At 48.2% G+C, this 27972-nt stretch overlaps 1 protein-coding gene across 2 annotated transcripts in view; it reads right to left on the bottom strand.

Annotated features, from left to right (window-relative positions):
* The window catches only part of P3H2 (prolyl 3-hydroxylase 2), a 62268-nt gene extending 34597 nt beyond the window's left edge, over window positions 1-27671 (bottom strand). The window contains exon 1 of one of the 2 annotated variants that reach the window (XM_077184000.1): window positions 26577-27671. In XM_077184000.1, coding sequence (XP_077040115.1) covers window positions 26577-27032 — 456 coding nt within the window. In that variant the 5' untranslated portion in view covers window positions 27033-27671. The remainder of the gene's footprint in view (window positions 1-26576) is intronic. The other variant, XM_054639419.2, reaches the window with a different exon arrangement.
* Between the last annotated feature and the right edge of the window lie 301 nt (window positions 27672-27972).

Below are 27972 nucleotides of genomic sequence, written 5' to 3'. Positions count from 1 at the left end.
GTTCAAATAGGCCTATTGAAAAGTAAGTGGATTTAAAACCGGTCTGGGGAAAAAATTAAACTCTACTGCAGCACAGGCTGTGTATTTGGGCTGCCATGTAATGCAGGCAGCAGGAACTCTCCTCTGCAAGAGGCACTGGGAATTTAATGTTGCAGCACAGCCAGTTGCAATGCACTTAGCAGATGTCTGAGACCTACAGCCTCATCCATCCACCTTTGATCTTATGTTCCACTCCCTCCTTCCAAGTCTGAACAGCCATTTAACCACGGCAGAGGCTCAGTGCACATCTGCAGATGGATCTAAAGCCCTCTCTGAACTCCAAGGGCAGGAGCTGCACATATTCATCTGCAGGCAGCAGCAGAACACCCACTCATTCATACCTTCACCCACGCCACAGACATCCAACACCCACAGAGGGATATTCTGCTGGAGCGTGGCCCTTCCACTGCAGCAGACAGTTAATGCTAAAAACAGCTGGGAGCTGGGGACTGAGTCTGAACATCAGCACCTTCCTGCTGGCACTTCCCACCGGGAAGGGCAGCCAGGACAATGCTGCTCAGCCTCCAGCTCACCAGGAGAGGACCCCTGCACAGGCAGGGAAGAGGAAGAGCTTATGCAAGCCTTTCCTAGCTCTGTAAGCCCACATCCAGTAGTGCAAGACAGTAAAATACTAAAAAAAGAAACAAAAAAAAAACCAAACATGTGACATGAGAGCTGAAGAGTGAGATGGGTGAAGCACCAGGCTTGGGTGCAGAGAGCCCTGAGTGCACAGCAGAAATACAAACCCTGTGCTCCCAGCCCCTTCTGGAAACTCTGCTGGGCTGCACTGCTCCACTCTGACTGCACTGCCCACCCCAGATGCTGGCAACCACGGGACACCCACGCTCCACACACTGAAAGCAAGCATGGGGGTAGCAGAAACAAACCTCCAGGACAGGCCATTCACATTAGAGTTGGACTCAATGATCCCTGTGGGCCCCTTCCAACTCAGAATATTCTGTGATTCTGGGAGTTGTTAAGCCTAACCCCTTCCCTTCCAACCTATACCATACCAAGCTGCTGCCTCTCAGACTTGGCTCCGTGTGGGAAGAAAGGACAAGAGAAAGAAAAATTTGAAACAGTTTTTTGCAGGCCAGAGAAAAAATTCAGCAGTGTTTGGCAGATCATTAAGACCTGCACAAACTTACTGGGCTCCAGGCTTCCTCTGAGCTTCCCCCTCCCAGTTCTGCTTGCCTCCCTTCCCTGGCACAGCCAAGACACAGAGCTGGCATGCTCCAACCGTTAATTAAGCAACAGCAATTAGGCAACACATTTTTAAGCGGTTCTCTCACAGCCCAGCTTGGGAAAGGGCTGGCTTCAGCATTAAACCGGCAGCTATGTACAAAGAGCCAAATCAGTGCATCACAACGAGGGAACCTGATATGTAAACAGCCTTGTCAGTAATCACCCCAATGCCTTCCAGTGAATTGCTTCACTCCATTAGAGCCCTGGCTTCCTCGGAGGCTGAGCCAGCACACAGGGTGCTGCACCAAGCAGGGGTTAATCTGATGCTTAAAGGGTTCAATCTGATGCTTAAACCAAAGCCCAGGACACTTGACAGGAACAACCTCGCTGAATATTCAATGTTGTACATGGTGACCTGGAGTGGTCCCTCTCAGCACAGTCCTGGAGGATTTATCCATCTGTCCCAGGGGCTCTGGGCTGATGTTTATTCCAGCAGACTGCATAGCAGAGAGGCTGGTTTTCCACAGCCCCTTGGAGCTGAATTCACACATTGCTGCTCCCTCCTCTCTCTGTAGCAGATAACAGGGATGGGCAGGTTTCCATCCCACGGACAGGGAACTGGACCTGGCTTCATGTGATCCACGTGGTGCTGCCAACATGTTCCAAGATCCCTGAGAAAAAAGCTGAGCAGCAGCAGAGTGAGCAGTGCTGGGGAGCCAGGACTAAGGCTGGGATGCACTGGGAAGCACCATGGGAACAGCACCACTCTGCTCTCTGCCTCCTCTCCATGTCTTTGGCATTCCCTGGGACTTAAGAGCACCAAATCTGTGTGCTCAGGCAAGCCTCAAGCAAAATTTAAAAAGATTTCCTGGGTTGGTTTTTTTTTTTTTGGTTAGCTTGTTGGTTTTTTAAATTAAAAAAAAAAGGCTACATTTTTTAGCCATTATTTTTAATAATGGCTATTTCTGCTCTGCTCCAATAAACAGGCGAAGGCTGCCAAGGACACCCAGTAAATCACACACATGCTCCGCTCCTCTCAGCTGAATATTTACAAATTTCCCAAGTGCTGAACCTCTTCAGGCCATTCAGCCTCTGCTTTCATCTGAAATATCTATCTCAGTGCATCTGAAATCTTGCTGCAGTTATCCTAAATTAACAAGGATCGGAAACCAGGCTTCATCTGTAACCCTTAAAGGTCAATCACATCATTTTGCTTCAACATGCCAAACAGACAAGACAAAAACAAACATATGAAGCTTCTCAAAGGAATATGAGTGAGAGAGTGAAGAGCCCTCTCCCAAAGGAAAGCAAAAGCCCTAAGTAAGAAGGATGACTAAAGTAGTTATTTCTATCTGTCTAGATAGTTGTACCACATGCAACGCCGGGGGTTGCACCCCAAGCTATGTGGGGTTTTCTTCTATTTCCAAGAGATGATAAAAACACTCCTTGCTACTTTACACCACAAGAATTCTGCTTTCAAATTTAAGTGCAGTTTCACATATCTGAGGGGAGTTTAGTAGCCCCAGGTCAGGCACAAGCAGTTTGTCCCTGCTCCAGCTCACAGCTCTGTGCTATGCTGCAAGTAGGCAGGAATCCCACCCCAGAGAACAGGGAGATCCTTACAGCCTGAACCCCCTGGGAACACCAAATTGCAAGTTCCAGATTCAAAGCCACCACACAGGCTAGCCCTGATTTCACCAGTATGGGCAGCAGGGTGCACTGCATGTCCTGGGCTCCATGGGTTGCCCCATCTGGTACCACTCCTTGGGTTCAGCTCCCAAGGAGGCAATGGGCACTGGGATTATGGGGGACCTGCCTTAGCTCTGAGAAGATGGCTTGCACACTCCCAGCTATCCAGGGATGGTGGGATGTGCCCCACAATCTGCATGCCAAGGATCCAGAACCAGAAAAGCAAAGGCAAAGCCACATCTCCAGCTAATGAGAGTGGCTGGTTCTGCCCCTGCTACTTGTGCTGCCCCACAGGCTCTCACAATTCAAGGGAGCTGTCAAAAGGTCAGGTGAAGAGAAAAATACTGTCATTAACAGTTTTGAGCTATAGGGCTGGAGGTCCAAGCATGTCAAAATGACTGACAGAGGTCTGAAGGCACTGCACACAGCTGGAAGTCTGAGTTTTCTCGCTCCTGCCAAGGCAGAGGAAAATCCAGCATCCCAAGGTAGCTTCCAAAATAGTTTCTTTCCCTAATGCCCCCATCTCCATCTACATGTGACTGGTGGGAAGAAGTGGCTGTGTCACCACTCATGGCCCACTCCTGAGCTCCAGGCCCTGTGCAGGGACTGGGACCACAACTCCCACCAGCACTGCTCTGGCTCTCAGTGCACGAGAGGAAATCATACTCCAGGTTAACATGACTATGGATTTAAACTCCATGTTTGCAGGCTTCCCCAGCAGTTAAAAATAACCAAATATAAAGAAGTATCATGAAAGCTTTTCCAGGGATCTCACTTTCTAGCCAGCATTCAACTCTCAAAGTAATATCCCTAATTTCTAATTAATGTACTGCTTCATTGCCTTTAATAGCACTTTACTCCAAATCTGCACTTTCTCTTCTGCCTAAAGCACTAATTTCCATTACCTCAAGAGGTATCAAATTCCAAATTTCTGTTGCAGCTTCAGGTTTTCACACTCAGGTTACAGACACCTCATTAGCCTCCCCACATCTGGTTCAGGCTACAAGGTGCTCGTTCTGTGACACGCCAGAATCAGTCAACACAACTGTCTGCTTACGTACAGGCTCCAAAATGTCTCATGTGTAAGAAAAAAATAAAAAAGAAAAAAAATAAATTAAGCAGATGGCCCACAGAGCACTGAGATTTGCAATTTTCTTCCTGGAAAACTTCTGGTAACCCCAGTTCCAAAAATAATACTAGGAATAAAACCTTTGATCTCTGTGTTCCAGAGAAGGGAACTGACAAATTAATCAGAATATATTGCTGAATGGGGTTACTCTCTCACACCACAGGGCAAAACCAAAGTGGGTATTTAAACACTGGTGTCCAGCTCCTGAAAGAAATTTACTGTGTTGTTTTTTTTTTTTTTCTCCCCAGGATATTTTTTCAATTAACAAAGCAGAAACATATCAGTTCAACTCTTCCATAATCCCCACTATCATCTCTCCCCTAAGTCACTGCTCATCTCCTACTAAAATTTCTTTCTAACAGTTCTCACCCAGAATTTAATGCAGGTTTGTATCTGGCCTTTTTTTATTATGTAAGTATGATGAAAATTTTCAAATAGAATGAATTTATCCATGGCTACAAGCCTCATTTCAGAGGTGTGCACGTGGTGAGAGCTTTGGTGGTTACACTGCAGCAACAAATCCAGGTAGCCAACACTCCAGAATAACCCTGGAGCATCCCAAAACTCTGCAGGATAAATGTCACTCACACACACCTCCCCTCCCACCTAGGTTTCACTGCAATCCAGAATTTACAGGAAAAACTCTTTCCAGATGGGACCCCCAGCACACACCCTTCTTTCCATAACTCATCACCACTCACAGGGGTCACCTAAGGGGGACACCCACATCCATCCATCTCCCCCTCCACCTGATCAGTGGGGAGGGCCCTTGTCACCTGATCCCTGCTTTCAAGGAGGCTTCCTCATTTAGGGAACAGCATCTTCCAGCTCCCCCTGGCCCCCCTCCCCACCCTGCAGCAGCAGCAGAGCTCCTGTCCTCCCTGGACACAGGAGCACAGTGCTGAGCTCGTGTCCCCTTCCCAAACTGCCTCTGGCTGCACAGGCCACAAGCTGAGAGCATTTGTTGGGATTCCATTCCTGGACAAGACCTTGCTTGAGGCGTTTGATTTTCTCCACTTCTTCCACTTCCTTTCTGTAACATGAAGCAATACTTTTTCCCCTATAAAAACTGAAATTTGGAGCGTGCAACCTAAATTTCAAGGTATTTATAATTTTTGGTCCGTGCACTCTCAGCATTACCCTGCCAAGCTGTACTTGCTGCTGGGAAGGCTGACAAAATGTGATCAGCCATAAACAAGTGAACTTTAACTTCACTATAGGATGGAAAATGGAAAAGGGAAAAAGGAAAAAACAAATGGTATCAAACACTTGTCACTTTTGCAGTGGTATGGGATGACAACCCTGCTCTGTGACAGCTCACCACAGACTGGTCTGCAATTGTCTGTCAGCAGTTTAAGGCAAGTAAAAAGCCAGGAGGAAGGGAAGACAGGTTATCAGCTCTCTTTGGAGATAACAGAGTGAGGAGGAGGGGTGGAAAACACATCTCCAGCTCTCCAAAGACAACTTCAGCCCAAGGAGCACGCATTCTGTGTGGCTTTATCCACTGACATGACTGGGACAGACACATGTCAAGCTGCTTACTGGTGCCTACATCACAGAGGATGTGAAGGGAAATAGGAAAGCAGAAAGTCTGCTACCCAGTTTGGATAGCTGGGATTTGGCACAGCTGTCTGACCTACATTAACTTTCCATCCACTGGAGTACTACTTGGAGGAGATTCTTAACCGCTGTTTTTGTATCCTGTGCTTCTAGTTTGTAAAACAAGTTAATTCACAAAGAATCTGAGTTACCTCAGAGGAAGAGAATTATGAGAGACTTCCTCTGTCTGGATCTGATAATTCATAATCCAGTGCAGGGCACTTTGCTTGTGAGTCAAACACCTCGGAACTGTTGTCTTCACCAGCAGTTGCAGCTTCAGGAGCTATGGAGCTGCTGTGGAGCTGGCTCTGACCCTCTGCTGTGGCCTTGCCCTGTTCACCAGCTCCCAGCAGGGCAGCAGGATCCCTGAATGCCAGCTGCTTCCAGAGCAGCACCCTGCAGTCCTGCCCCTGCCCTCCAGACCCTCCTCATGAACCTGGCAGTGTTTGCCAGCCTGACAGCACCCAGCATCTCCCACAGCTGCTGGTGTGGGGAGCACGTGTGGCCATTGCACTGCACACCACTACACAAGGGCTCAGCACCATGAACTCTCCTGCCCTGGGAGCTGCAGAATCCCACTGAACAACAGGAAGTATTAAATCAGCATCTCCTCTGGAAAAACACTGCAAGAAACCACCCACGGGACTCTTCTGCTCTTGCTCTTTTGGCCCTGGAACCACCTTCCTCAGCAAATGAGCCTTCTCTGACAGGAAACCACTGTTTTTGCTACCTTTGTCCATCCCATTGTCTCCAAAACAGCTGCACATGCTGTCAGTGCTCTGGGGTGGGCACATCCCCCTGGCCTGTGCCTGGGCCAAGCAAGAGCCTTTTCACAAGCACTCTTCCCTTTGACTCAGCCTTGGACCTACCAACACCAAGGCCACACCTGCCCTGCCAGTGATCTGATTTCTGCAGAAATGCAAGGGCTGGAATAACCTGAGGAATGTGGGCTGCCCTTGCAAAGAGCCTATCTCACAGGAACATCAGGACACCAGCAGCCAGAAATGCCAAGTCTGTGCTTTGGGGAAAGTGGAACCAAGTTAAACACACATCCAGCAGAGGTGGGGCAGGGGCAGGAGGCAAGAGAAAATCACTCTGGAAGGTCTGAAAGCAGTTGGCTTTCTCAAGCTAGAATCAAAAACACAGAGGGGAGCTGAAAACACACTTCAGATGCAGGCTGACATATAAAAAGAAAGGTGGTGAGGAACCAGAGTATAGGCACTGGTTTAGTTTGTACCATGTAAAAATGTTTATCTAGGTATCAGGAAAAAGAATATCCAACTTCAAGGTCATTTTCCTTTGGGAATTCAGGATTCTCCTCAGGAGGATTTTAAAAACACATATAATAACCTGGCATGTACCCATCTCAAGCAGATGGCTGGACTACAGAAGTTTTTTTAGTATCTCTCAATGCAGCATTCACATGAATCTGTGATCTCTGAGAATTAATTACAATTTCTGAAAGACCTTGAGCACTATTAATTCAGAAAATTTGCCAGGCCAGATCATTTGCCCCAGTTCTTAATGAACCACTGCAATTGCTAACTGCCTTGTATATTGAAAACAAGCATCCTGTTTGTGCTCTGAACATGTTTTTCTATCCTTCCTTGAGTGCCCAGTGCTGGCCACTCTTGGGGACCTTTATTGTAACTGGATACAGCTGCTCTCTCTGTCAGTTGCATAAAAACAAAAACCAAAATCAAACCTCCTCCTCCCCCAATACCATTAATCATGTATTTTCTAGTGCACACAAACGTTACTAAGAGTAACAACAGCAACAACAAAAAGCCTGGGACAAACAGGTTTTCTCACTAGAAAATCCAAATGTAGTTTCTGCACTGCATTCCATGTCCACAGTCTCTTATTGCAAGGAGCTTCAAAGGAGCAGAATGGCAGGCAATAGTTTGTGACACATCTGGTATTGGGCTCAAGTTTATCTGGGAGGGATCTCAATTGAAACTGAAAATTTGTAATTAAGATTGGAATCCCTAACAACTTTCCCAGCACCCAAACAGGAAATTCCAGGTAGGAAACTGTTTCTCATCCAACTCTGCCTCCTCCTGACACCAGAAGTCAAAGGAGCCCTGGTGCTGGCCAGGAACCTCTGATTTTGTGCTGCCCCTTGGCACCCAATTGAACCCAGTGGCATAGACATGGGAAAAGTGATGAAAAGGAGCTGGGGGACTGATATCATGGACATATTTGAAAACAGAGAAGAAAATCAATGTGTAGAGCAAGATGGGTGTGTAAGGGGCAGGCAGGCAGCCAGTGGTGCAGCACTGTCTCCATCAGCCTTCTCCTCAGCTGGTACCTCCAGCCTGATCCACTGCTCCCAGCCAGGGCACTGGGGAGCCTCAGATTGTGTCCTCCTGCTGGGAAACATGCCCCAGGTCAGCTGAGGCATCTACTGCTTGGGAAACATCAACAAGGCACTTGATGAAATGCACGTAAGCACTTGACACCTTTTAGGATAAAAACAGCCAAAGAAAACTGGGATTCATCCCAAAACACACTAGACAATCCACATTATTCAGATGGTGATATACCTGTCTCATTCCCAGTCCTTCATCCCCTCAAGCAAGATAAATGGCAAAGGAAACAAACCAACACCCTCTAGACTTTCCTCCCCCAAGGATCCAGTTTCCATGAGACTAGTCTGCCTTGGCTGTGAGCTGGAAAATAATAAACCAGAGCTCTGTTCTTTCTCAAGGGCCAAGATGAAGAAGCTGTGCACAACCAAGAATGAAAAAGCCCATGACTCTGTACATTTTCCAGGCTCTGCTCCAGGCTGGCTGCTTATCACTGAAGTTGTGAAAGAAGCACAGCAGCTCTCTTCCTGGAAGCAGAGTGGTCACATGTCACAACACAGGCATCTTCCAGCATCTTCCCCATCTGCCTTCCTGAATCAGCACCACAGCAAACTCCCAGCCCAGCAAGGTTTCCCATCTCTAAGTGCCACAGGAGCCAGCACCCAGCCTAAAACGTGACAGTCAGAAAGTGTCCCGAGTCCCCAGGAATGAAGCAGGCAGCAATCATCTCTCCAGGAGCCAACACCAATGTTTGCCTTTGGAACTGCAACTCCTGCATGAAAAAGACATGAAAATCCAGGTCATTCCCCTGCTCTTCCCCTGAAGGATGAACCAAGTCCCTCAATTCTATTTTTAGCTGAAACCACAATGGGAGGTCTGCAAGGGTGGGAAAGCCTGGGGAGTCTGAGATGCAGCCTACATCATGTCTGGGCTGCATCTGTGTGACTCAGCAAGCTGTGAGGGGGTAAGATCAGCATCTGTGCTAAACAAGAGCCTCCCTCTCTCCTTGCAAAAATTGTGGCACAGCCAGACTCTGAGCAAGCAGAGTATTTGGAGGTGAAATAAAAATACTTTCCTTATCTAGCAGATTACAGCAAGGTTTTCTCAGCAAGGAGGGTGAAATGTCAGCTGTCTCAGGGAAGCAGCTCTTGCACCACAGCTTTCATGGTAAAATGGTTTCCTGCATATCAGCCAGAGAGGGACCCAGGGGCAATGCCAGCATCCACCCAAAGACACGGCAAAGCTCTGTCTTGGACACATTAAGAAAAGACCAAGAGCTGTCTCTTGATCTCACCCATTCACAAGTGTGTAAGCACCAAGAGTTGTTTCCCCTCACACCCCACTTGTGGGTTTGGTTAGGTCTAACCAGAATTACAGGGTGGCCTAGAGTGGCTTTACTGATGAGCCTGACAGCATCTGGCATGGGAAGGACACGAATTGCAGGAGTCAATTCACAACAACAGTTTAGAGCAAACATTCACAGCTTGCTAATGAAGAGATAATTCTTGTCCTGCTGCCAACACACAGAGCTCAGCCCCCCTTGTGGTCTGGTGAAGCCTCTTTCCTTCTGCAGTTACTTGCAATGAAAATGTGCAGACCAAATCCTCCCACCTGCACAGGAGTTTCAACAGCTACACCTCTGAAATTAATTAAGAAATCAAGAAAAGGATGGATTTCTAGGGAGGCTCATGCTCTCCAGAGCAGGGCAGATTCTGTTGGACTGTTTCCCCCCTACCACCCTTCTGGCATTGGTTTTTTGGTTTCTTTTTCTAAACCTTTTCTATGCAAGGCAACTTACTGGGCACTTTTACTCTTCTAAATGGAATAATTCTAACAAGACATGCTGTGATCTGTGGCAAAGCACATGATCACACTTTAGTGCCTTCATACCTTTTGATCTTAGCAGGGTGGTGGGTGCCTGATGCCCAGCAGGTTCTGACCAGGGCACAAACCAAGAGCAGGAACTCCTCCTGCTTTCACCTTGCTGAACATGGACACTCTCAGGAATTTATTTACCCTACCAGTGCAAGCACTCCAGGCTCTATGAGATGAAAGAACTCCAAAAGTTTATACACCTGTTACAGGCTCTGAGCATCCCATCCTCCAGCAGAGAGCAGAATCACACAATGGCTCTGGACACATTGCACATCAAAAAATCATTAGTTAGAGGGGGAAAAAAAACCACCACGAAAGAGGAAAGCTGTTGGAGGGGTTTTTGTGCTTATTCACTCAGCTAAGGTAAACTTCTTGCCTTGGATCTCCCACAGCACAGCCAGAAGCAACAGCTTTTCTTGCTCAGGACGGAGAAGTCTTCCCATCTTCTTTCCTTGCTTCAACAAGTTTGGATTGCATATGAGCAAATAACATCAATCATTTCTGCCTGACTGCTACCTTGCTGCTTAAGGAACTAATAATGTGATTTATGAAATTCTGAGGTAGAAAACAAAGGCTTTACTAAACACAAAACATCAGCTAAGCACTGTGAACTTTTCTTAAATTCCCTAGAAATGAGAAGCAGCTGCCTGGCACCAATTCCCCCAGCAGCAGAAACTGCAGCATTTGGAGCAGCTCTGGGTGCTTCTGAAAATAGACAGGCTCTTGTGCCAAACAAAATAATCCCTTAATTTTATAGGTGTCTGAATATAAAAAAGGCTGAAAATTAGAGTGTCTGGGGAGGCACATATAATGCATTGCCTGGTGTCTAAAAAGGTCTTTCCTTTTCCTCTCCAAGCATCAGCAAGTGGAACTTGACTTGATTTAAACTGGTAAGTGTGGGGTTCAAATAAGAAACCTTTTCACTTGATGCTCAGTTTGCCATCAACTTCAGTTGTTTGGGCTTAGGCCACTCAAAAAAAAAAAAAAAAAAAAGGCAAAAATTAAAATCTCTCCCAAATCCTAGCAGTGCTCCACAGCAAGGAAAAGTCCTCAGCAGCTCCATGTAGTGGCTGCTGGCAGATGTTTGTCTCAATTTTTTAACAGGATATTTTAGCTTCTTTACATAGTAGTGGCATACACTGTGGTTGTCTCCTTGGGTGAAACCAGATGAGATGAAAAATTGGCAAAAAAATACATTTTTTTATTCCTGGGTAACTCTTCTGATCTATGTTACAAGTAGCAGGAGGAGTCAGGCTAGAAGCAACCTGGATGGGGCTCAGTAGTGAATGTGGGAAAGGGATATTTGTGCTGAGGAGGATTTGTACCATTCTGGGCAGGGCTGAAGTTCCTCTGCCAGGAATACTGCTCCTAAGAGAAGGAGCAATAGAGAAATCTTCTGACTGCTCACACCACAATGCCCTGCTAAACCAATGGGGAATCAATGACTCAATACACAAGGCTATGGAACAAATTTTAGAGACAAAGTAGGGAAAAGTCTCACCAGAGCACATCACAAAACTCTGGAGTTATTTAAAGCACAGAAAATACCAAGAATGGCCCATGAAACAGCAGCTGCTTGGGACTGGTCTGTTATAAGTTACTCTAAATAAAGTACTGAATATCCTAATTATGTTGAAAATTATACATATATTCCATATTTGGCACAGAGACAGCCAGGGGACAGGACACATTCTTACTTCTTTAGCAGGATGCCACCCAGATCCATATGCAGACTTGGCCTTCTCCCCTGTTATTTAAACTACAATAAGCTGTGCTCTGCATTCAAGGAAAAAGGGGGGTGAGGGAATGAATCCAGACCTTTGTGGGGAAGGTTTCAGTGAAAAGGCTGGCTGCTTTTCCGTGGTTACTGAGGTAATGAAACTTCAACAGGGGCTTACACAATGTCAGAGTGGAAGAAATTCATAGCATCTACGAGAAGGGTTTCAAGTTACTCAAAAGCTTTACTGATAGGATTTCAGAGCCAGCTACTCTGTTTGGACACCAACGTGCAAGTGAACACATCTTTCCAAACCACACGCAGCCAGGCTTGTCCCAGCCATTCATAAGCAGGAGTGTGAAGCAGCAGGGCAAATCAAATAAATGACTTCATTCCTCTGGAGATATGAGCAAATGAGAACAAAGAGAGCAGTTACAAATTCAGGGTGCCATATTTCTGGCAAGTTTTCTTCTACTGAGGAACTAGGAAAGATCCAAGGAATACAGCTGTTCCACTCCTTCCTAAGGCTCTGCACTTATGAGTGCACATGAGTGTGTATGCACAAGAGAGCTCCCAGATCTCCCAAATTTACAAACCTGCCTGCCCAGCTCTGTGGAAGACATCACACAGGTGTTTAACACACTAACACTTGTGCAATTGGATACAAAGATGTGTGTCTGGGGTAAAGCAGGGTTTGGGGTACTGCATCCCATGCCAGGGAAGGGTATCCTCTTTGCTAAGGCAAAGGCCAAAAGCTCTTGGAAAGCCTCACTTTATAGTAGAAAAGGTGTTTATGGACAGGCTATGACACTCCCAATTGCTAACCTGGGGCCCATCAAAACACCAATCATTGTGAATTTTCTTTTGCAGCAATCCACGTCTCTGTAGTTCAGAAATGTGTCTATGCTTGCTGCTGAAGACCAATGTCCTATTGTAAATATTAAATCTATTATGAACCAGGAGAAAAAGTAATAACAATTTTTGGACATGTTTCAGTGATGTGAAAACCCAATGCACACTACCTGAGAATAACCCTGGTTAAACCTCTCTGCCTACATGGCCTGGAGGATGAATCCCTTCCCAGGAAGGACCAAATCCCCTGTGAGACAGTGCTGGCTCTTCCCTACCCCTGGCACACAGGCTTTAGAGGTGAAAGCAGAGCTACATGGCCTGCAAAACCTTCCAAAGTGACAAGCTGAGAGACATGGGCAGCAGCTGTGTGCTTTGTGCAGGGTTGAGAGCCTGTGAGCTATGACCCCAGCTCCTCTCTCCAGCCACAGTGAGCCTGCCTGGCTGCTTCAGCCCCAGCAGGAACTCTTGCTCCAGGTTTCCACAGGAGGAAGTTCAAATCCAACCTTTTGGCAAGTTCCTCCTTTCAAAACAAACAAACCCATCACTGCTCATCCTCCTCAAACCCTGGTACAGGCAAGTGCCCCTCAATACAACAGCATCCCCATGACCTCCTCCTCCAGTTTGGCACAGGAGTCTGCCAAACACATTTGATGCTGTGACTCCTTTCTCTGATTCCTTTGCCACTTCTATTCCCTGCCCCTCTCTCTTGCTTACACTTCTCTTTCAGCTCTCCCATGGGTGGAAGACAAAGTGAAATATGCTCCAGAGCTGAAATTTCAGTTCACCTCGTGAATTTGAAATCAAGCAGAGTATCAGCTTTCCAAAACAAATCTCAGTGGATATTGAAATAATTATTTTTCCAGCAATTTTTTTTTGTTTGTATAAAGTAAAGCAATATGAAAAATAGATAAAGCCTTGCTGGAAAGGGAGAATCCCTCTCAGCAACTCTCCTCAAGCAGTGCAGCTGAGACAGGATGAGCTGTCAGCCCTGCTCAGCCCCATGGCTGATGGGTCTGACTCTCCTTGCAGCAGCTCATGCTGATTGTAGGGGTCTTGCTGGTGAGGTTCACCAGAGAGAAGCAGGGATGTGTGTAGAAAAGATTCACAGGGTAATTTATGGTGAGCTACAAAATGGGATTTATGGCATTGGGCCATAAAGTGGTGGGACAGAGGGATGGGATTGGGTTTAGGACATTGGGACATTTAGGACACTTCAGCCTTCATCCTCAGCCAGATGAGTCCCATGAAATGAAAGCTGCTGCCCCTGGACAAAGCAGCTGGCTTTCCACATTCAGTCCAGGTCCCAACCAGAAAATGTTTATAACTCAGGAACTACTCCAAAGAAAACCCTTGAGTCACATTTTTTACCATGATCCTATCAGGCTTTGAAGGCCTAAAACAAGGACAACCATTATTCTGCAGCCTGATGATGATTTTGGACTCCCACTCATCTGAAATGCTCAATTTCCCCATGTCCCAGGAATATTATCAGGTTTTGAGAGCCCTTTAAACAGCAGCAGCAGCAGCTCAAGGAGAAACATCTGGAATAAACATACCAAAGGTACTGAAGTCTCTGCAAAGGTAGTAAGGAACACCTGGCTGCAAATGTCTGCTGTATGGAACACAGACCCTGCTCTGCTGCCTGTGGAGCAGCTTTAACAGAGGCTGGAAGCTGCCCTGCCCTGGACCTGCATGGCTGACAGCCACGTCCCCTCTTTGACAGGCAGGACAGTTGTGACAGTGAATTGCCACAGCTGGATGACTGCTCTCCCCTGAGGGGACAGTTAGCTCACACCCTGCTAACAGGCCAGGCAGCACCACTGACTCTGAGCAAGCTGCTCCATAATTGGCCTTTTGCAGAGCAGGACATCTTTAATTAATCTGCTACTGTTTGTGTGTGCTGCTCCTGCTGGAACTCCCTCGCGGAGCACGGACACCACGCAGCGCATCTGACACTGCCCAAATACGCGATGTCAGCCCTGCCACACACACAGAGTGCCTGGTGTGCAATTACTGCACATCAAACTCATCCCACACATGGGCAAATCAGGGCTGGGAGTGCTGGGCTGGAGCAAACCCAGCCACTGCTGTCCTGCCTCCTGGACTGTGCTGGTGTCTGGCTCACAGGCTCCCAAATCAAGCACAGTTGGGACGTTCAGGGGCTGCTGTGCCTGAGCCCGAGCTCTGCCAGATCTCATCTGAGCTCTGTGCAGAACAAAAACCCAACAGGCTGCATCCAACACACACACTTCAATGCACAGCTGTGCTTTAGTAAGTCATCAGGCATCAACCTGAGTCATTAGAACAGATGTGAGCCCACAGCAAATACAGGCACCACTTCAGCTCTTTTTCTTTCTGAATAAGCTGTGTCACACTCCCTTCCATTTATCCTAACAACCTCCATCTCAGTGTTTTCAGATTAAAGGACACATACACCATTAGACATTTTACACAACTTTACTGCTAATATCAGCAAATCTCAAATCCAGACACCTGTGAGGACTCTGCTAAATCCATCACCAACTTACAGTGCAGTCCATCAGTCAGAGCAGTTGTCCTCAGCATGGACCAAGATCAAAGTGTGCAGCTCAGAAGGCTTCAAACCCGGCTATTTTCAGCAGCCTTTGGTACATATCTCTGTCTGAAATTCCCCAGCACTGACATCCTTCTGTTGTCACCCGTCACTGGTTGGACAAAGTCTCTGATTGCACTCAGCAGCACCCTGGCTCTGAAACAAGAGATAGCTGAGTGCTGCTTTTTGGCTTATAATGCTAAGCAAAAGCAGATCTAGTTTTCCATGCTCAGGACTGCTAAAGCACTAAGTGTAGATAAAAGCAGAGAGCCAAGCTTGCTGGCACATAAAAGGGACAATACAGCACAGCCAAAATTCTACTGCAGTTTTGCAACAGGGGAATCTACAAGGACAACCTCCAAAATGCCTGATGATCCTCCTGACACAGAGGAAACACTATGAAAAGAAAAGAAGATTCTCCCTTCCTTGTCTTCCTACAATTTTTACCTTTCCAGCCCTAGGACTCAAGAGCAAACAGTAAAATTAAAACAGTTGAACTCTCATCTGTCTGGGCTTTGCTCTCCTCCCTCAATAGCAGAAAATGGCAGCTTTGGAAGTTATTAGGTGGCTTAAATAAGATGGAGAGTAAAGTGATTGACATAAAGCACTATTGACCCAGCTGTGCCATTGACCAACTGGGACTTAAACAGCAGCATTCACTGGGCACAGCAATCCTGATCACTTCCCAAACACAGGCCTTTCTGGGCTTGAGTACATTCTTAGCCTGATAAAATAATCCCTGACTCAGGGGCTAAGCACTGCCAGCTCTTACACCTGAGCATTCCCTCCCATCTCAGGTAGGCAAACACCAGGAGGGTTTTGCTGTCCATCTCCCCAGCTTCATGCACATCTGTGCACACACCCAGAGCATGCAAGAGCTCAGCTGGCAATCCTCCTTAGCAGGACTTTGTTATTCAGCACAGGTTGGCTGCAATACCAAAGCAACCCCAAAGAGCAGCACAGAAGATCCCAAAGGACCTGGAACCCTTTCTGAGCAGGGCTCCACCACTGAGGAGCTGAGCTGTAACAGCCACCATGTAAAACAGCAGCAGAGGGACAGGAATGTAAACAATAAGCCTGAAACATGCAAACCTTCACTATCTAATACTTCTCAAAAGCATCATGAAGGACACTATGGCTTCTACACTGTGCTTTTCAGTATAGCTGAGTGTATTGATTGCTGGCAACTCAGTGACAACTTTAAGAGCTGTAACTTTCAAAGAGAAAGTCCAGATGAATGACTATTCAGGTCTCTACCTGGTTTGGTTTGATTCAAAAAGGATTAGAAGCTAAAAATGGTTTATTTACGAGTCTGTCATCTAGCCAGATTTCCCAGCAAGGATCCAAAAATATATTTGGAAAACAGAAGCACAGTGAATAAAGAAACAGTGATTTGGAGTTAAAAACGCCACCGTGGGAGCCTTGAGCTACAGTGCAAAAGTTATTTTCTAGGGACTGTTTTGCTGAACAACCCAAACAGTAATCAGGTTGGAATGAGTCTCCCAAGATGGGAAAATCTCTTTTGTTAAGCCCAGATCTGAGTTTGGCAACATTCAAAGAATCATAGCCTTCTCCAACTCCCAGAGCTTCAGCTATCACATGGAAGAGTCCAGCTGCCAAAACTGAAACTGTCCTGCACATCCCAGGCCATCAGGGAGCTACAAGCCTTGTCCTCTACAAAGCAGTGCCTTGCAGAGCTGCCTCCTCTCACAGTGCTTGCACAACCAGGCACTGATGTCCCAAGTTGTGCTTTTGTTACACCCACGTCACTGAGGCTACAGGAATGAGACCTGAATCCATCATTAAAGCACTGAGTGTGGGTAGGATCTGCCCCTTTAGAGGGTGGTGAGCCTGGGCAAGGAGTGCTCAGGGTACACTGAGAAGATTCTGCAGCTTGGGTGATGGAGAGCAAACTCCAGCAGCAGGAAGGGTGGCTGGAGAGCACACAAAGGTCATGCTGATGGCACACAGGGGTGCAACAGCTTCTGCTCCCCCACGCAGGCTAAAGTGCTGCATGAAGCCAGTCTGAGCCTGGCTGCAGCTGGAACTCAGCTGGATTCTACAGCCCAGACATGGACATTACCTGGGGAAACAGCTCTGGGGGAGCCTGAGGAGCTCTCTGCATCCTCCCACACACAGCACATGCCTGCAGCGAGCTGCCACAGTCCTGCAGCCCAGCCTGGGCTGCACAGAAGGGACATGTGGTTTTCAGCTGAGTGGACAAGCTGCTTCCTAAAGTGGCCCATCACTGTTTTATTTGGTACTTGCCTGCCTTGTAGCAGGATCCAAGCTGAACCCAAGTTTTACAGCAGCACCCCAGTGAGCCAAGGTAGCTGGCTGCAGGAGTCTGTGCCTGACCCTGCAGTGACAACTCCAGAGAAGCAGCAGAGCCACCAGAGTACCAGGGTGCAACACTTGTGCTAAAGAAAATGGAGTAGGGCTGCCAACCAAGGAACAACCATCTGCCAAAATACATTTAAAAGATATCTAAAAGATAGTTAAAGCAAAGGGAGCAGTGGTGACCAGCCTCCCCAGCAGCCCACAATGGGATCTGCAGTTAGAGCAGCACCCTGCAGTGCCTACACAGTGTGCTGAGTGCACCAGGGTAATTAAGAGCACAAGATGCACCAGCACCACTCACTCAGCAAACCCTGCCCCAAGCACCTGCCCTCAGCATCACCATGCAATAAAGCCTCTCCCAAAGCAGCCTAGGTCCCTCTACATAAACAGCCTTTCCTCAGCCACCTCTGGAGCTCAGTGCATGCATCTCACAACTCTTGGTTAACAGCCTGCAAACACATCCCCAGGATCAGTGCTGCCCACAGGTAAGAAAACTGCTGTCCATTCTCAGCCCCTGCAACAGAGACCAGCAGCTCCATAAACAGGAAAAATGCAGATAAGACACAGTATTTTCCTCTCTTTCACTAAAATATTTCACTGAAATCTTCCTTTCAGACTATTTCAATGAAACTTTGCAGTTTCTCATCTGCTTCCAAAGAGTAACTCAGGTCACAGATGCCCCAGAATATATATAAACCTTAGAACAAGCAGTGCCTTAGCAAAAACCACTTTAAAAGCAGCTTTCTAAGCAAGGGAACCAACAGACTGTGCTTCAGTCCCTGGGCAGTCACAGCAACACCTTCAGCAAATATTCTGAAGGACATTTTCCAAGCTCTTTCTACACCACTATTCTTTCCTGAGAAGGAATATGGCTGGCTCCATCTTCAAAAGAAGCTGCACTCATAGCCCTGGGCAATGAACTTCAGTACATCTCCCCACTGCACCCTCGGGAGCCCAGCCCTGAGCTCAAAGAGCTGTGGGTGGAGGCAGTGCCCTACTTGCAATACTCTGGGGCAGGATTCACCCTTTCTTTTCAGGCAGAAAGCTCTGTGGATTCATGTGCTCCCACCTCTGACTTTGACAGGACACAGCACAGTCTCAGGCTCATCCTTCTGCAGGAATATGGTGTGAGATCAAGGCCACCATTGCAGCTGCTTTGGGAAAATCCATGGTGAAAAGCAGCATGTTGGTGTCTAACAAGCATTTTTGTGATGTTTCTGATTTTTTTCATTCAGGTACACCAGGTACATTCTGGTGGTGCAGACAGTCAATTTCTGACAATGTCCCTTCGTTTTCCTCTCTTTCACAAATTCTCTGCACCCTCCCAGATGTTCCCATGACCCTTAATAAAACCTTTAGTGCTGCAAAGACAGAATTTTCTCCTGTCTGTGACTAACCCACATGTAAAACCTAGTGACTGTTCTGCACCCTTGGTGCTGGTGACATTCTCCTGAGCTGCCTGTTTGCAAACTGTGCCTGACATGAGAAACAGCATTAGGGCAGGGAGCAGGGGACAGTGGCCACTGCCACCAGGTCACCTCTCAGTGGCTGCGAGGGGACACGTTCCCTGTCACAACCGCATGGTCAGCCTGCTGTCCCACACCCTATCTGCTTCCCAGCCCAGCACCAGCACAGACTCAGCCTTTCATCCAATCCTGAAAGAACGTGTTTTTCCCTTTTTTTTTTTTTTTTTAAGTGAACAAGAAGCTACAAGTGAATATTTGGCCTTCACAACTTATGGGCTGCAGCCAAACCCTGCCATATGTTCCAGCTAATACATGTGGGCTTTGCTTCTCATCCAAGAAAGAAAAAAAAGGACATTTATGAGTTGGGATTCAGCAGGATCGTGTGGGAAGGAAGGGGTGGGGAAGTGATGCTATTTTGGTTGCTGTAATTATTTGGTGGCCAAATCCCTGACCCTTGACGTCAGCCCTGGAGGGTCTGTTTAAGTGACCAGTTGTCATGGAAAGGAGGAGGATGGTTGGGAGGTACAGGATGATGAGGAACAGCTCTTTGCTGCCTGAACCCACCCACAGGCAGACCCCCTGCCTTCATTAGTCACCACCAGCCCATGGCCAAGAAATAAAAATGTCAATACCTTCTTGCTGATACATTGGCTGGAAACAAAAGCGTGCAGGGAAGTTCATACCCTCCTTCCTGCCATCCCTTGCTGCAGAAACACACCGGCCAAGTCCTGATCTCAGCTTCCCCAGTAACTCCAGGGCCCTCAGCTGGGTCACTCCGGGTTCACATCCATTTATCCCAACTCAGTCTGGCCTCACTCCAGACTACACACATGGAAATGTGCCCTGTGCAGAGGGGTTCCTACTCCTTGGGAACAAACCCAATCACAATGACTAATTCATACCACCTCCAAAGGAAAAAACTAAGATAAATAACCCCTCAATTCCTTGCTCCAGACGTCCAGCAGTGCTTTGAGCCCAGAATCCTGCTAGCAAGGCTCCAGCAGTGCTCAGGAGGTTGGCAGTAAGGCAGCAGCTACTGACAGGATGGTTTCTCACCACTGCCGGTGCCATCCACAATGAAATCACCAGTTGTACAAGAAATTGGAATAATCCCTACTGGAACCTCAGCCACAACTCAAGAGCACTGGGCACAAGTTTGCTTAGCAGGCTAAGTTGCATTGCTCATTCACATGCAGTTCATCATCAGCTGCCGTTTGTTATTGCTGTGGCCAAGGACAACAAAAAGGCTCTGCAGAAGCCAGAGCAGAGCTCTCAGACGTATGGATGAGATTTAACAGGCAGCTCAAAAAGCCACTTAACAAATCCCAGCACACCACGACGCATTGACAGGGCAGCTGAGCAGCAGGGCTCTGCCAAGGAGCAGCCAGCAGGGGAAAATGCAATATCCACGAGAAACTAAGGAGATGCAAGAGCAGGGAAGGGGCAGGTCCCTGGGTCCCATCCCAGCAGCAGGAGCCTGGGCTCTCCTGCACTGTTGGTGCCCAGTTTTGTTCCACTTGGGATATTAACCTGCACTGGGAGGCCTTTAGATCAAGGTCTCAAAAAATCCACTCAAACCATGTGGGTCACACCTGTCTCATCCATCATCCAAGCCACATCACCAGAGATTGCCAAGAAATAAGGAGGAATTCAGGGTTACCTTGTTTTTTCCAAAAGACTGCAAAATATTGCAGGCTGGGACCCACTGCACTGGGTCTGTAATTAGTATGTTTTTCTATATTATTCTATTTAGTATTTAGTATAATTTGAAGCCCTGGCACAACTGCATAGCCATGAACTGGGAATGAGGAATTTGGCAAGACAAAAAGAGCAGCCCTGGCTATCAAATAGATGATTACTAGGCTGTATGAAATGAGCTTAGTGGGCCTAAGACCAGTAGGTGTTTACTGGTTGTGTCCTGATTTGCTGGGCAGTGCTTGCTAATTTACTACTAGTTGAAATGATGTGGCAAACTGCTAACACCTTAGATTTGCTTTTGGATTTAGTCTATTAAAAAAAAAAAAGAAAACAACCAAACCCAAACACTCGAAAAACAAAAGAAACCAGCAGAAAATCACTGCAACCAACTAGTCTAATTTTTAGTACATCACAAGCCCATACTCAAGACCAGAAAGTCAAGACTGACTCCTGTGAGGACATTGAGACAGCTTCGTGACAAAGATGTAACTAGTCTGCGTTTGCTGGCAGCAGAATTGAACCACTGGCTCACCTCTTTCCCTCTTTGACAACACTTTCAACTCTAAACATTTTAGAAGCATTTCATTTGAAATGGTCAGCGAGAACAGGAGCAGGGGCAGTTGGGTCAGTGTCCCGGACTTAAGGCAGGACTAAATATCCTGCTCTAAACCCAGGACACTGACCCAACCATCAAGACTCAAAGTTTTCCATCCCCATAAACTGAGTTTATTTTTGTCCTAAATAATTTTAACTTTCTGAGCACTAACATTTACCCTCTGCTGAGGAGTAGGAATGCTTTCTCAGAAAATCTAAATAAAGAGACGTTCCAAGAGATTAAGTCTCAGATCTGTTTATTTATCCAGTATCTGAGTAATACCAATTCTCAAGATTGAAGATAAATAAACACCACTAATAGTAAAAATCCAAATAATAATGATTATCTGACAGTTTTACTATAGGTCTTCAACTGAGATGTCACATAAATCCTGCAAAAACAAGACCAACTGCACAGGCAGACTTTGCAGGACAGGTGGTGCCTGTGGTGGAAAACAGCTGCTCCCCCAAAGACTTTAAAGTAAGAAGTTTTACACATTATTCTGTGTCAGTGCCCATGAGATGCTGCATGTGAAACCACATTTTCCCAAAGGCTGTGGCTCATCCCAGGACAGGACCCCATTACCTGCTTAGGTCCATGCAGCATTGTGGCATGAAGGAAAACTGAGCAAAACCTTCATGGAAAACAGCAGTCCTTGAGTGAAACAAACCAGATTCCCTAAGCAATTGCATTGGTGTGAATCCAGAATTACTCCACGGCCCCTAGGTAGGTGATCCACATACCTGTCATAGAGACAGAAATCCCTGGCCCTGTGAAACACACAGAGGTGGGCAGCGAGCAGTTACTGGAGGTGGAAAGGATTTGAAGTGTCTCAACAACCACTACCCTGAGGGTTGGTACACTCAGACACCCAAAAGTGGCTGGTGGAGAGATCACACAAGCACTGGCAGAGGACAGAACAACCAGACTGGAGAGCTTAAAGGCCAAGGTTTACATACACAACTCTCCTCCCTTGGGTCTGGATTGTCATAAATACAGAGTTTTCAAAGGCAGAACTGGAGTCAGGCAATAATCTGTATCACAAGTGTTTCTGAAGTTTGGCCTCACACTTGTCTCTTCTGTTTCTCTCCTGTGCTCTTTTATCAAGTGATTATTGTGCCTGCTGCCTTTCAGACATCTTGGTGGTGTGGCTGGGCAGGACAGCCCAGTGTGACCCAAGGACACATTCCCAGTGGTGCCTCCAGCACTGCCCCATCTGCTGCACTGTGGAAAACCCAGCATTGAAGATAAAAGTGGAAGCTCTCCCCAAACAAGACCTTGTTTAAAAAAAAAAAGAAACAGCTTTAAAGAACAAATAAACAGTCTCTCCTACACACAGAAAACCTAAACATTATTGTTTTATGCTTGCAAACATGAAGTCATGATGGTAACAGAACTGAAAAACATCACAGACATGCAAGGGGGAGCTCAAGCCAAAGACAGGATAAGCCAGACATAGTGAGGCTTTTGCCCCTTTTGTTCCACCTACAATCTGGCATTACTAAGAGAGAAGCAATGTCCAACATGCTGGGGACTTGTTTTATTTATTGTTTTAAACCCAAGCAGCACAGGCTAAAAGGCTTTTTCATCATCTAGATCCAAGGCTGGTGGTTACAGACTACATACACACAATTCCTGCCATGCTTCACTGATGTGCAACGAGGCATCCAGCAAAGTGGGGAGACAAGACCACTGCAACTCACATTTACTAAGTGGGAGGAAGTGCTCAGCAACAGCACACCAATATCCACAGAAAACTAAAATAGGCTATAGCATCAACCCAGCAAGCAGGCCAGGAAATGCTGTGGCTGGCAACAGGATGAGACAAAGGAAAGAGACCTCAAGGGGAGGGTCAGTAAGGTAGAAGAAAAACAAGATTTGGTTTTGCAATTGACACACTGATCAACTTTTCCAGGTTACTCGTTGTTTTTGGACCAAGCTGACTTGTAGAAGTTAGACTGGGGACTGGAAGTAGGGCTCTGTCACAGGGTTCATGGCAGATCACCCAGGGCAAGCTCCAACACGGCTCCTGAGTCAGCAGCTCGCAGCAGCAAACTCTGCCACAATATACATTGTGTACATTTCCTCCTCCACTCACCCTCAGAGCTAGAAAAGCTCCAAAAAGCAGGATTAGGAACATCATGGCCTGCAGGCTAGGTTTTTACAGAAACAAGATGACTACAGCAGCAAAGCAAGGAGGACATGACTAATAAAATATCTGAGAGGGCAAAGTGATCCTGCCACACCCAGGTGTGCCAGAGTCACCAGAAACACTCAGATCATGTCTCTGAAATAGAAAAGTGGTCTTCAGAAGAATACTTGTTTCTGTTTCAGAAAAATGGATAAATGAGGAAATAATTGATAGGATGATGGGGATGATCACATCAAAGGCTGATAGAACATGTTTCTGTCGAGGGATAGCACTGGTATTTCACCTACACACATCATCACCTCCCTGCCCCTTTACAGTGCTCTGTGCACGAATATCTTCAGCATCTGCTCAGAAGCAGGAGCAATGCAGCCCAGTGCAGCTGCTGCTACAATCCAGATTAAAAAGTCCCAAAAAAGAAAAAGAAAAAGGAGCAAAAAAAGCTCAAAACTTCTAAATCTAGCACCAGTTTTCCAGCAATTTACTGCAGAGTCTCATTGACAACACCATGACTGGGCCAGGCTGTGCTGGTGCTTGCTCTGCAGTGAGACCAGAGACAGTGGGAGACCCCAACCTGTTCCCGGGGCACCAAAAGCAGTGGGGAGCCTTGCCTGCTCCCAGGGCATCTGGGCAGCTCTGCTGCTCCCAAAACAGCAGAGGCACACACAGTGCTGGCCAGCATTAGGCTGTGCATCTGTCCAGCAGGACTGAAAGCCTTTGCTTTTCCTACCCCACAGGAGTGTTGCAAGGATTAGTTCATGTATATTCAGCACCGTTTTTCAAAGCTCTGCACAAGAGCCAAACCCTTCCTTTTTTTTCATCTGTTCCTTGCTCTGTCACTCCCTCCTGACGGGATGTGTTTCTCCCCTCCTGAGAAACAAACAAGCACGAGGTCAGCAAGAGTGGGAGGTGGGAAGCACATTCCAGGCTGCTCCTCTTCTCTCAAACCACAAATGGCACCAAACCCTGCCATCCTCCCAGTGCTCAGCATCCTGGCCTGGTGCTGCAGCCCAGGGAGGAGCTGGACAGGGTACACGCCAGGGTGTTGCACCTCATCTCATTTCTCTTTGGTTTCAAGAAGCAAAACACCAGGGTGAAGTGGCCACCCCCAGAGCTGTGCAGCTTGCCACAGCAAGGCAGGGGGGCTCTGCACAAGCCCCACTTTGAAGCTCCCTTTTTTAGACGAAATGCTGAGCAGCTGCTGCAGCCAAAGTCAACGCAGAGGATGTGGAGCTGATGCATCCCAACCCCCAGGGAACATGCCAAAGCCTTGGCACTCAGCCTTGGCATGAGGGCATGGTTCACCTCCAAGTGCACGACAGCAGAGCTCGTGTTTGGTGCAAGTGCAGGCAAATCCCATGTGGGGCATTCTCTCCTGTGCACAGACTTGCTGAGCCAGAGCAAAAGGGCAATCCTGGGAGCAGAGCTCAGGTACAGGCAGCAGCCAGCTGAGGACGTGGACAAATCACTGCAGGGCGCTGTGAGGGACATGGCTGGTCAGAGTGCTGCTTACAAAACCCAAGAGAATCGGAAAGAGTTAAAGAAAGTGGTATTAAAAACACAAACAAGTCTAATCAGAGAGTAGCTTCCCTGGGCTCCAGTGCCTGACACCTGGATGGCCATGCAGATAACAAGAACATCCACTACTCCATTTGAGAGCAGTGAAATCAGTGTTAGCATGAACATAAAATCCCCAGATGTTGCAAAAGCAAATTAAGATGAGTCACACATAAAATAAATTTTAAAAGGGCTGTTTTCAACACATTGCTTTGATAAGCTCAGAATGCCATTTTAAATGAGGAAAATAACCCCAGTCTCAGTAGAAGCATACATGCAAGAACAGCCCACAACCCAGGATTTTCTGGGGTTTTATATATCAATTTTACTGAAGTGAGAGATTAAAACCCTATTATTTAATTTAGAGCAAAGTTCTTCAGTGAGATTGACATCAGTGAGTCTGAAAAAGGCTTTGAAATCAGAGTAGGAAATCACCTAGTTTTTTAGCATGACAAATTTTGTGTCACTTCCCACAGATGCTGACACTACATAGAGTATCTTTTATAGGAAGGACCATCAGCTGCACTGGCACTGCACACAAGCCAAATTACAGCTCCAGTTCACCCCCAGGATTTCTTTCAGGAACTCTGTGCATCACATGGCCACTAGAGTTTAAGCCAATGCAGTTCTAGTCCCTGACTTGTAAAACTGACATTAAGGCAATGACAGAAAAGGAAGCATGGGAAAAGCAATGTAGCCATGATTTTCCACTAGGTTTGAGTGCTGACTGTTTGCCTCCTTGATGTTGCTGCATAAGAGCTGCACCACCAGCACTGCCTAGGAAAGATGTTTGTTTCTCCACCTAGAAATGGGCTTCAGCAGAACCACCCTCCCTGTGCACCACTAGGCAGGTCTTCACATATTAAGTTGCCTATAGCAACTAAAAGGTTATGAATGTGCTCAAATAAAGCAGAAATCCACAGGGAGATGTTCCAGAAATGCTTTAAACATTCTGCTTGGCATGAAACAAAATTCCCAGAGTTTTTGTCCTTACTAGTCATGAACAGGAAGACTTACTACAGGTAGCTGGCTTGACAGAGCAGAAGTCTTGAATGAATAAGAAAAATACCATTATCATGGTGTGGGTTGGTGGAAGGGGGTTGGTTTTTTTTCCTCTGGGTTTTTTTTTCTTCTTTTTGGCAAGGAAGTTCAAAGAGTAACACCATTTTTCTCAGGGAAGGCACCAGTTATAAGGCAGAAGTTAGTGGGATAAGAGGATGGTACTCAGGATGTCAGCAGCTGCTAAATACTGACTGCACACTGTTACTTTGCAGAAATACTGATAAGTATTTCACATCACATCAGGACAACGACCATCAGGTTCCTGGAACACAGGTTATGTACATTCCAGATTTCCAGCTTCACCCACAGCCCCAGCTCCAGAAACATGGAATCAGTTCAGGTTGTCTGAAAGGGAAACACCTCTGGCAGAGGGCGTTGGGGGGTTACTGAGGGGTTTCTGGGGTTTTTTTCTCTGCAAACTGAAGGCAGTCAATTTTCAGAATTATACTGTGTTACATTAAAACAAAAACATCCTTTCCCAAAAGCAAATAGGAAAACCACCCAAAACAAGACAGAAAAAACACAGGTGAACCAAAGCTGGAGGGAATCTACGTTGCCATCCAGGATTCCCTGTCTCGGGAACTGGCCACGACCACTGTCCGCACACACCACAGAGAAAGTCGTGCGGACCACACCCGCACGGCTGGGAGAGCTGGCAGAGGGGCACACCTGGGATGCTCGGGAGTGTGGAAGCGCGGGTAACCCTTCGGAGAGGGCGGTTCGGAGGGCCGGGCGGTGCCTACCTGGATGTAAGCGCGCTGCAGGTAGCTGTAGGGCACCCTGCGCTGGAAGTCGGCGCGCACCTCCTCGGCGGCGCGGTGCCGGGACACGGCGCCCAGCCGCGGCTCCTCGCAGCGCCGCACGCACTCTGCGCGCCGCAGCACCGAGCCGAAGAAGCGCAGGTCCCCTGCGGTGCCCGGGCCCGGCTCCTCCAGCCGCACCTGCGCTCGGCACAGCCGCCGGCACCGCAGCCGCGCCGCCCGCAGCTCCCGCCGGCTGCGCAGCGCCCGCTCCAGGCATCGCGCCGCGCCCGCGAAGTCCCCGCCGTAGTACGCCTCCACCCCGCTGGCGTAGAGCGCATCGAAGGGCTCCAGCGGGCCGCCCTCCGCCGCGCACCCGCCGCCCGCCGCCGGCAGCAGCAGCAGCGGCAGCAGCAGCGGCAGCAGCCGGGCCCCCCCGCGCCGGCTGCCGGGGGCCATGCCCGCCGCGCCGGGGGCAGCGCGCTCGGGGCGATGGGGCTCGGGATGCGGAGGGTGCGGGGCTCCGCGCCGCGCAGGGCAGCTCCGTGCGGTGCGGTCCGTGCAGCGGATCCCGGCGCGGTGAGATGCAGGCTCCGCGGCGTGCAGTCCGCCCGGCGGGCTCCGGGGATCCGTGCGATGGATGTCGCTATAATGGGACGCGGGGCTCGGTGCGGCGGGCTCCGGGGGCCGCGCGCGGGGCTCGGCTGCGGTGGCGGCGGGGCCGCGGCTCCTTGCACGCCCGGCCTGTGCCGCCTCCCGCGCCGCCGGCACCTCTTAAAGGGCCCCGCGCCGCCGGCCCGGCCCGCCCCGCCCGGCCCCGGCCCGGCCCCGCTCCCTCCGCAGCGAGCCCAGGGCGCGCAGGGGGCGCGGCGGCAGCCGGGGCTGCTCCGAGCATCCCCGTCCACCGCGGCCGCCGGGGCTCGTGAGTGACGTCGGGAAATGTAAATCGTCCCGCGGTGATGTCAGAGGCAGCAGCGGCAGCGGACTTGGCTCCCGCTTCTCCCTGCCGCGCTCCGCACCTCCTCCTGCCGCCCCGCATCCCCGCGCCGGCGGCATTATTCAAAGGATGCTTGGTGTTGTCTCCCTGCGACGCTGCTGCTTGGAGCCGTTTTTCGCTGGGTTCTCCACCCCACTCGCCTTTTCTTACCCCGGCACCCTCCTGACTTCGGGAATTCTGCAAATAAATAATCTGGGATGGGCACAGTGAGTGGCTGGCGAAGCTTTTTCAGCTCCCAGCTGTGTGTTTGTCTCGATTCCTCCAAGATTTCTCTCTTCCAATGCTGCAATGCTGTGCCCTGCCAAAAATGTTACTTTTTTTTCTTTTTTTTTGCAAGAATTTTAATGCTTTCTTGTGACGAGACGCTTGGCAATGCAAACTGGTGACACATGAAAAAAATAT

Source organism: Agelaius phoeniceus, chromosome 10 (genome assembly GCF_051311805.1).
Source record: "Agelaius phoeniceus isolate bAgePho1 chromosome 10, bAgePho1.hap1, whole genome shotgun sequence".
NCBI classification, from domain to species: domain Eukaryota; kingdom Metazoa; phylum Chordata; class Aves; order Passeriformes; family Icteridae; genus Agelaius; species Agelaius phoeniceus.
Note: the sequence above shows the minus strand (reverse complement) of the source record. Positions and strands in the feature narration are given on the sequence as shown.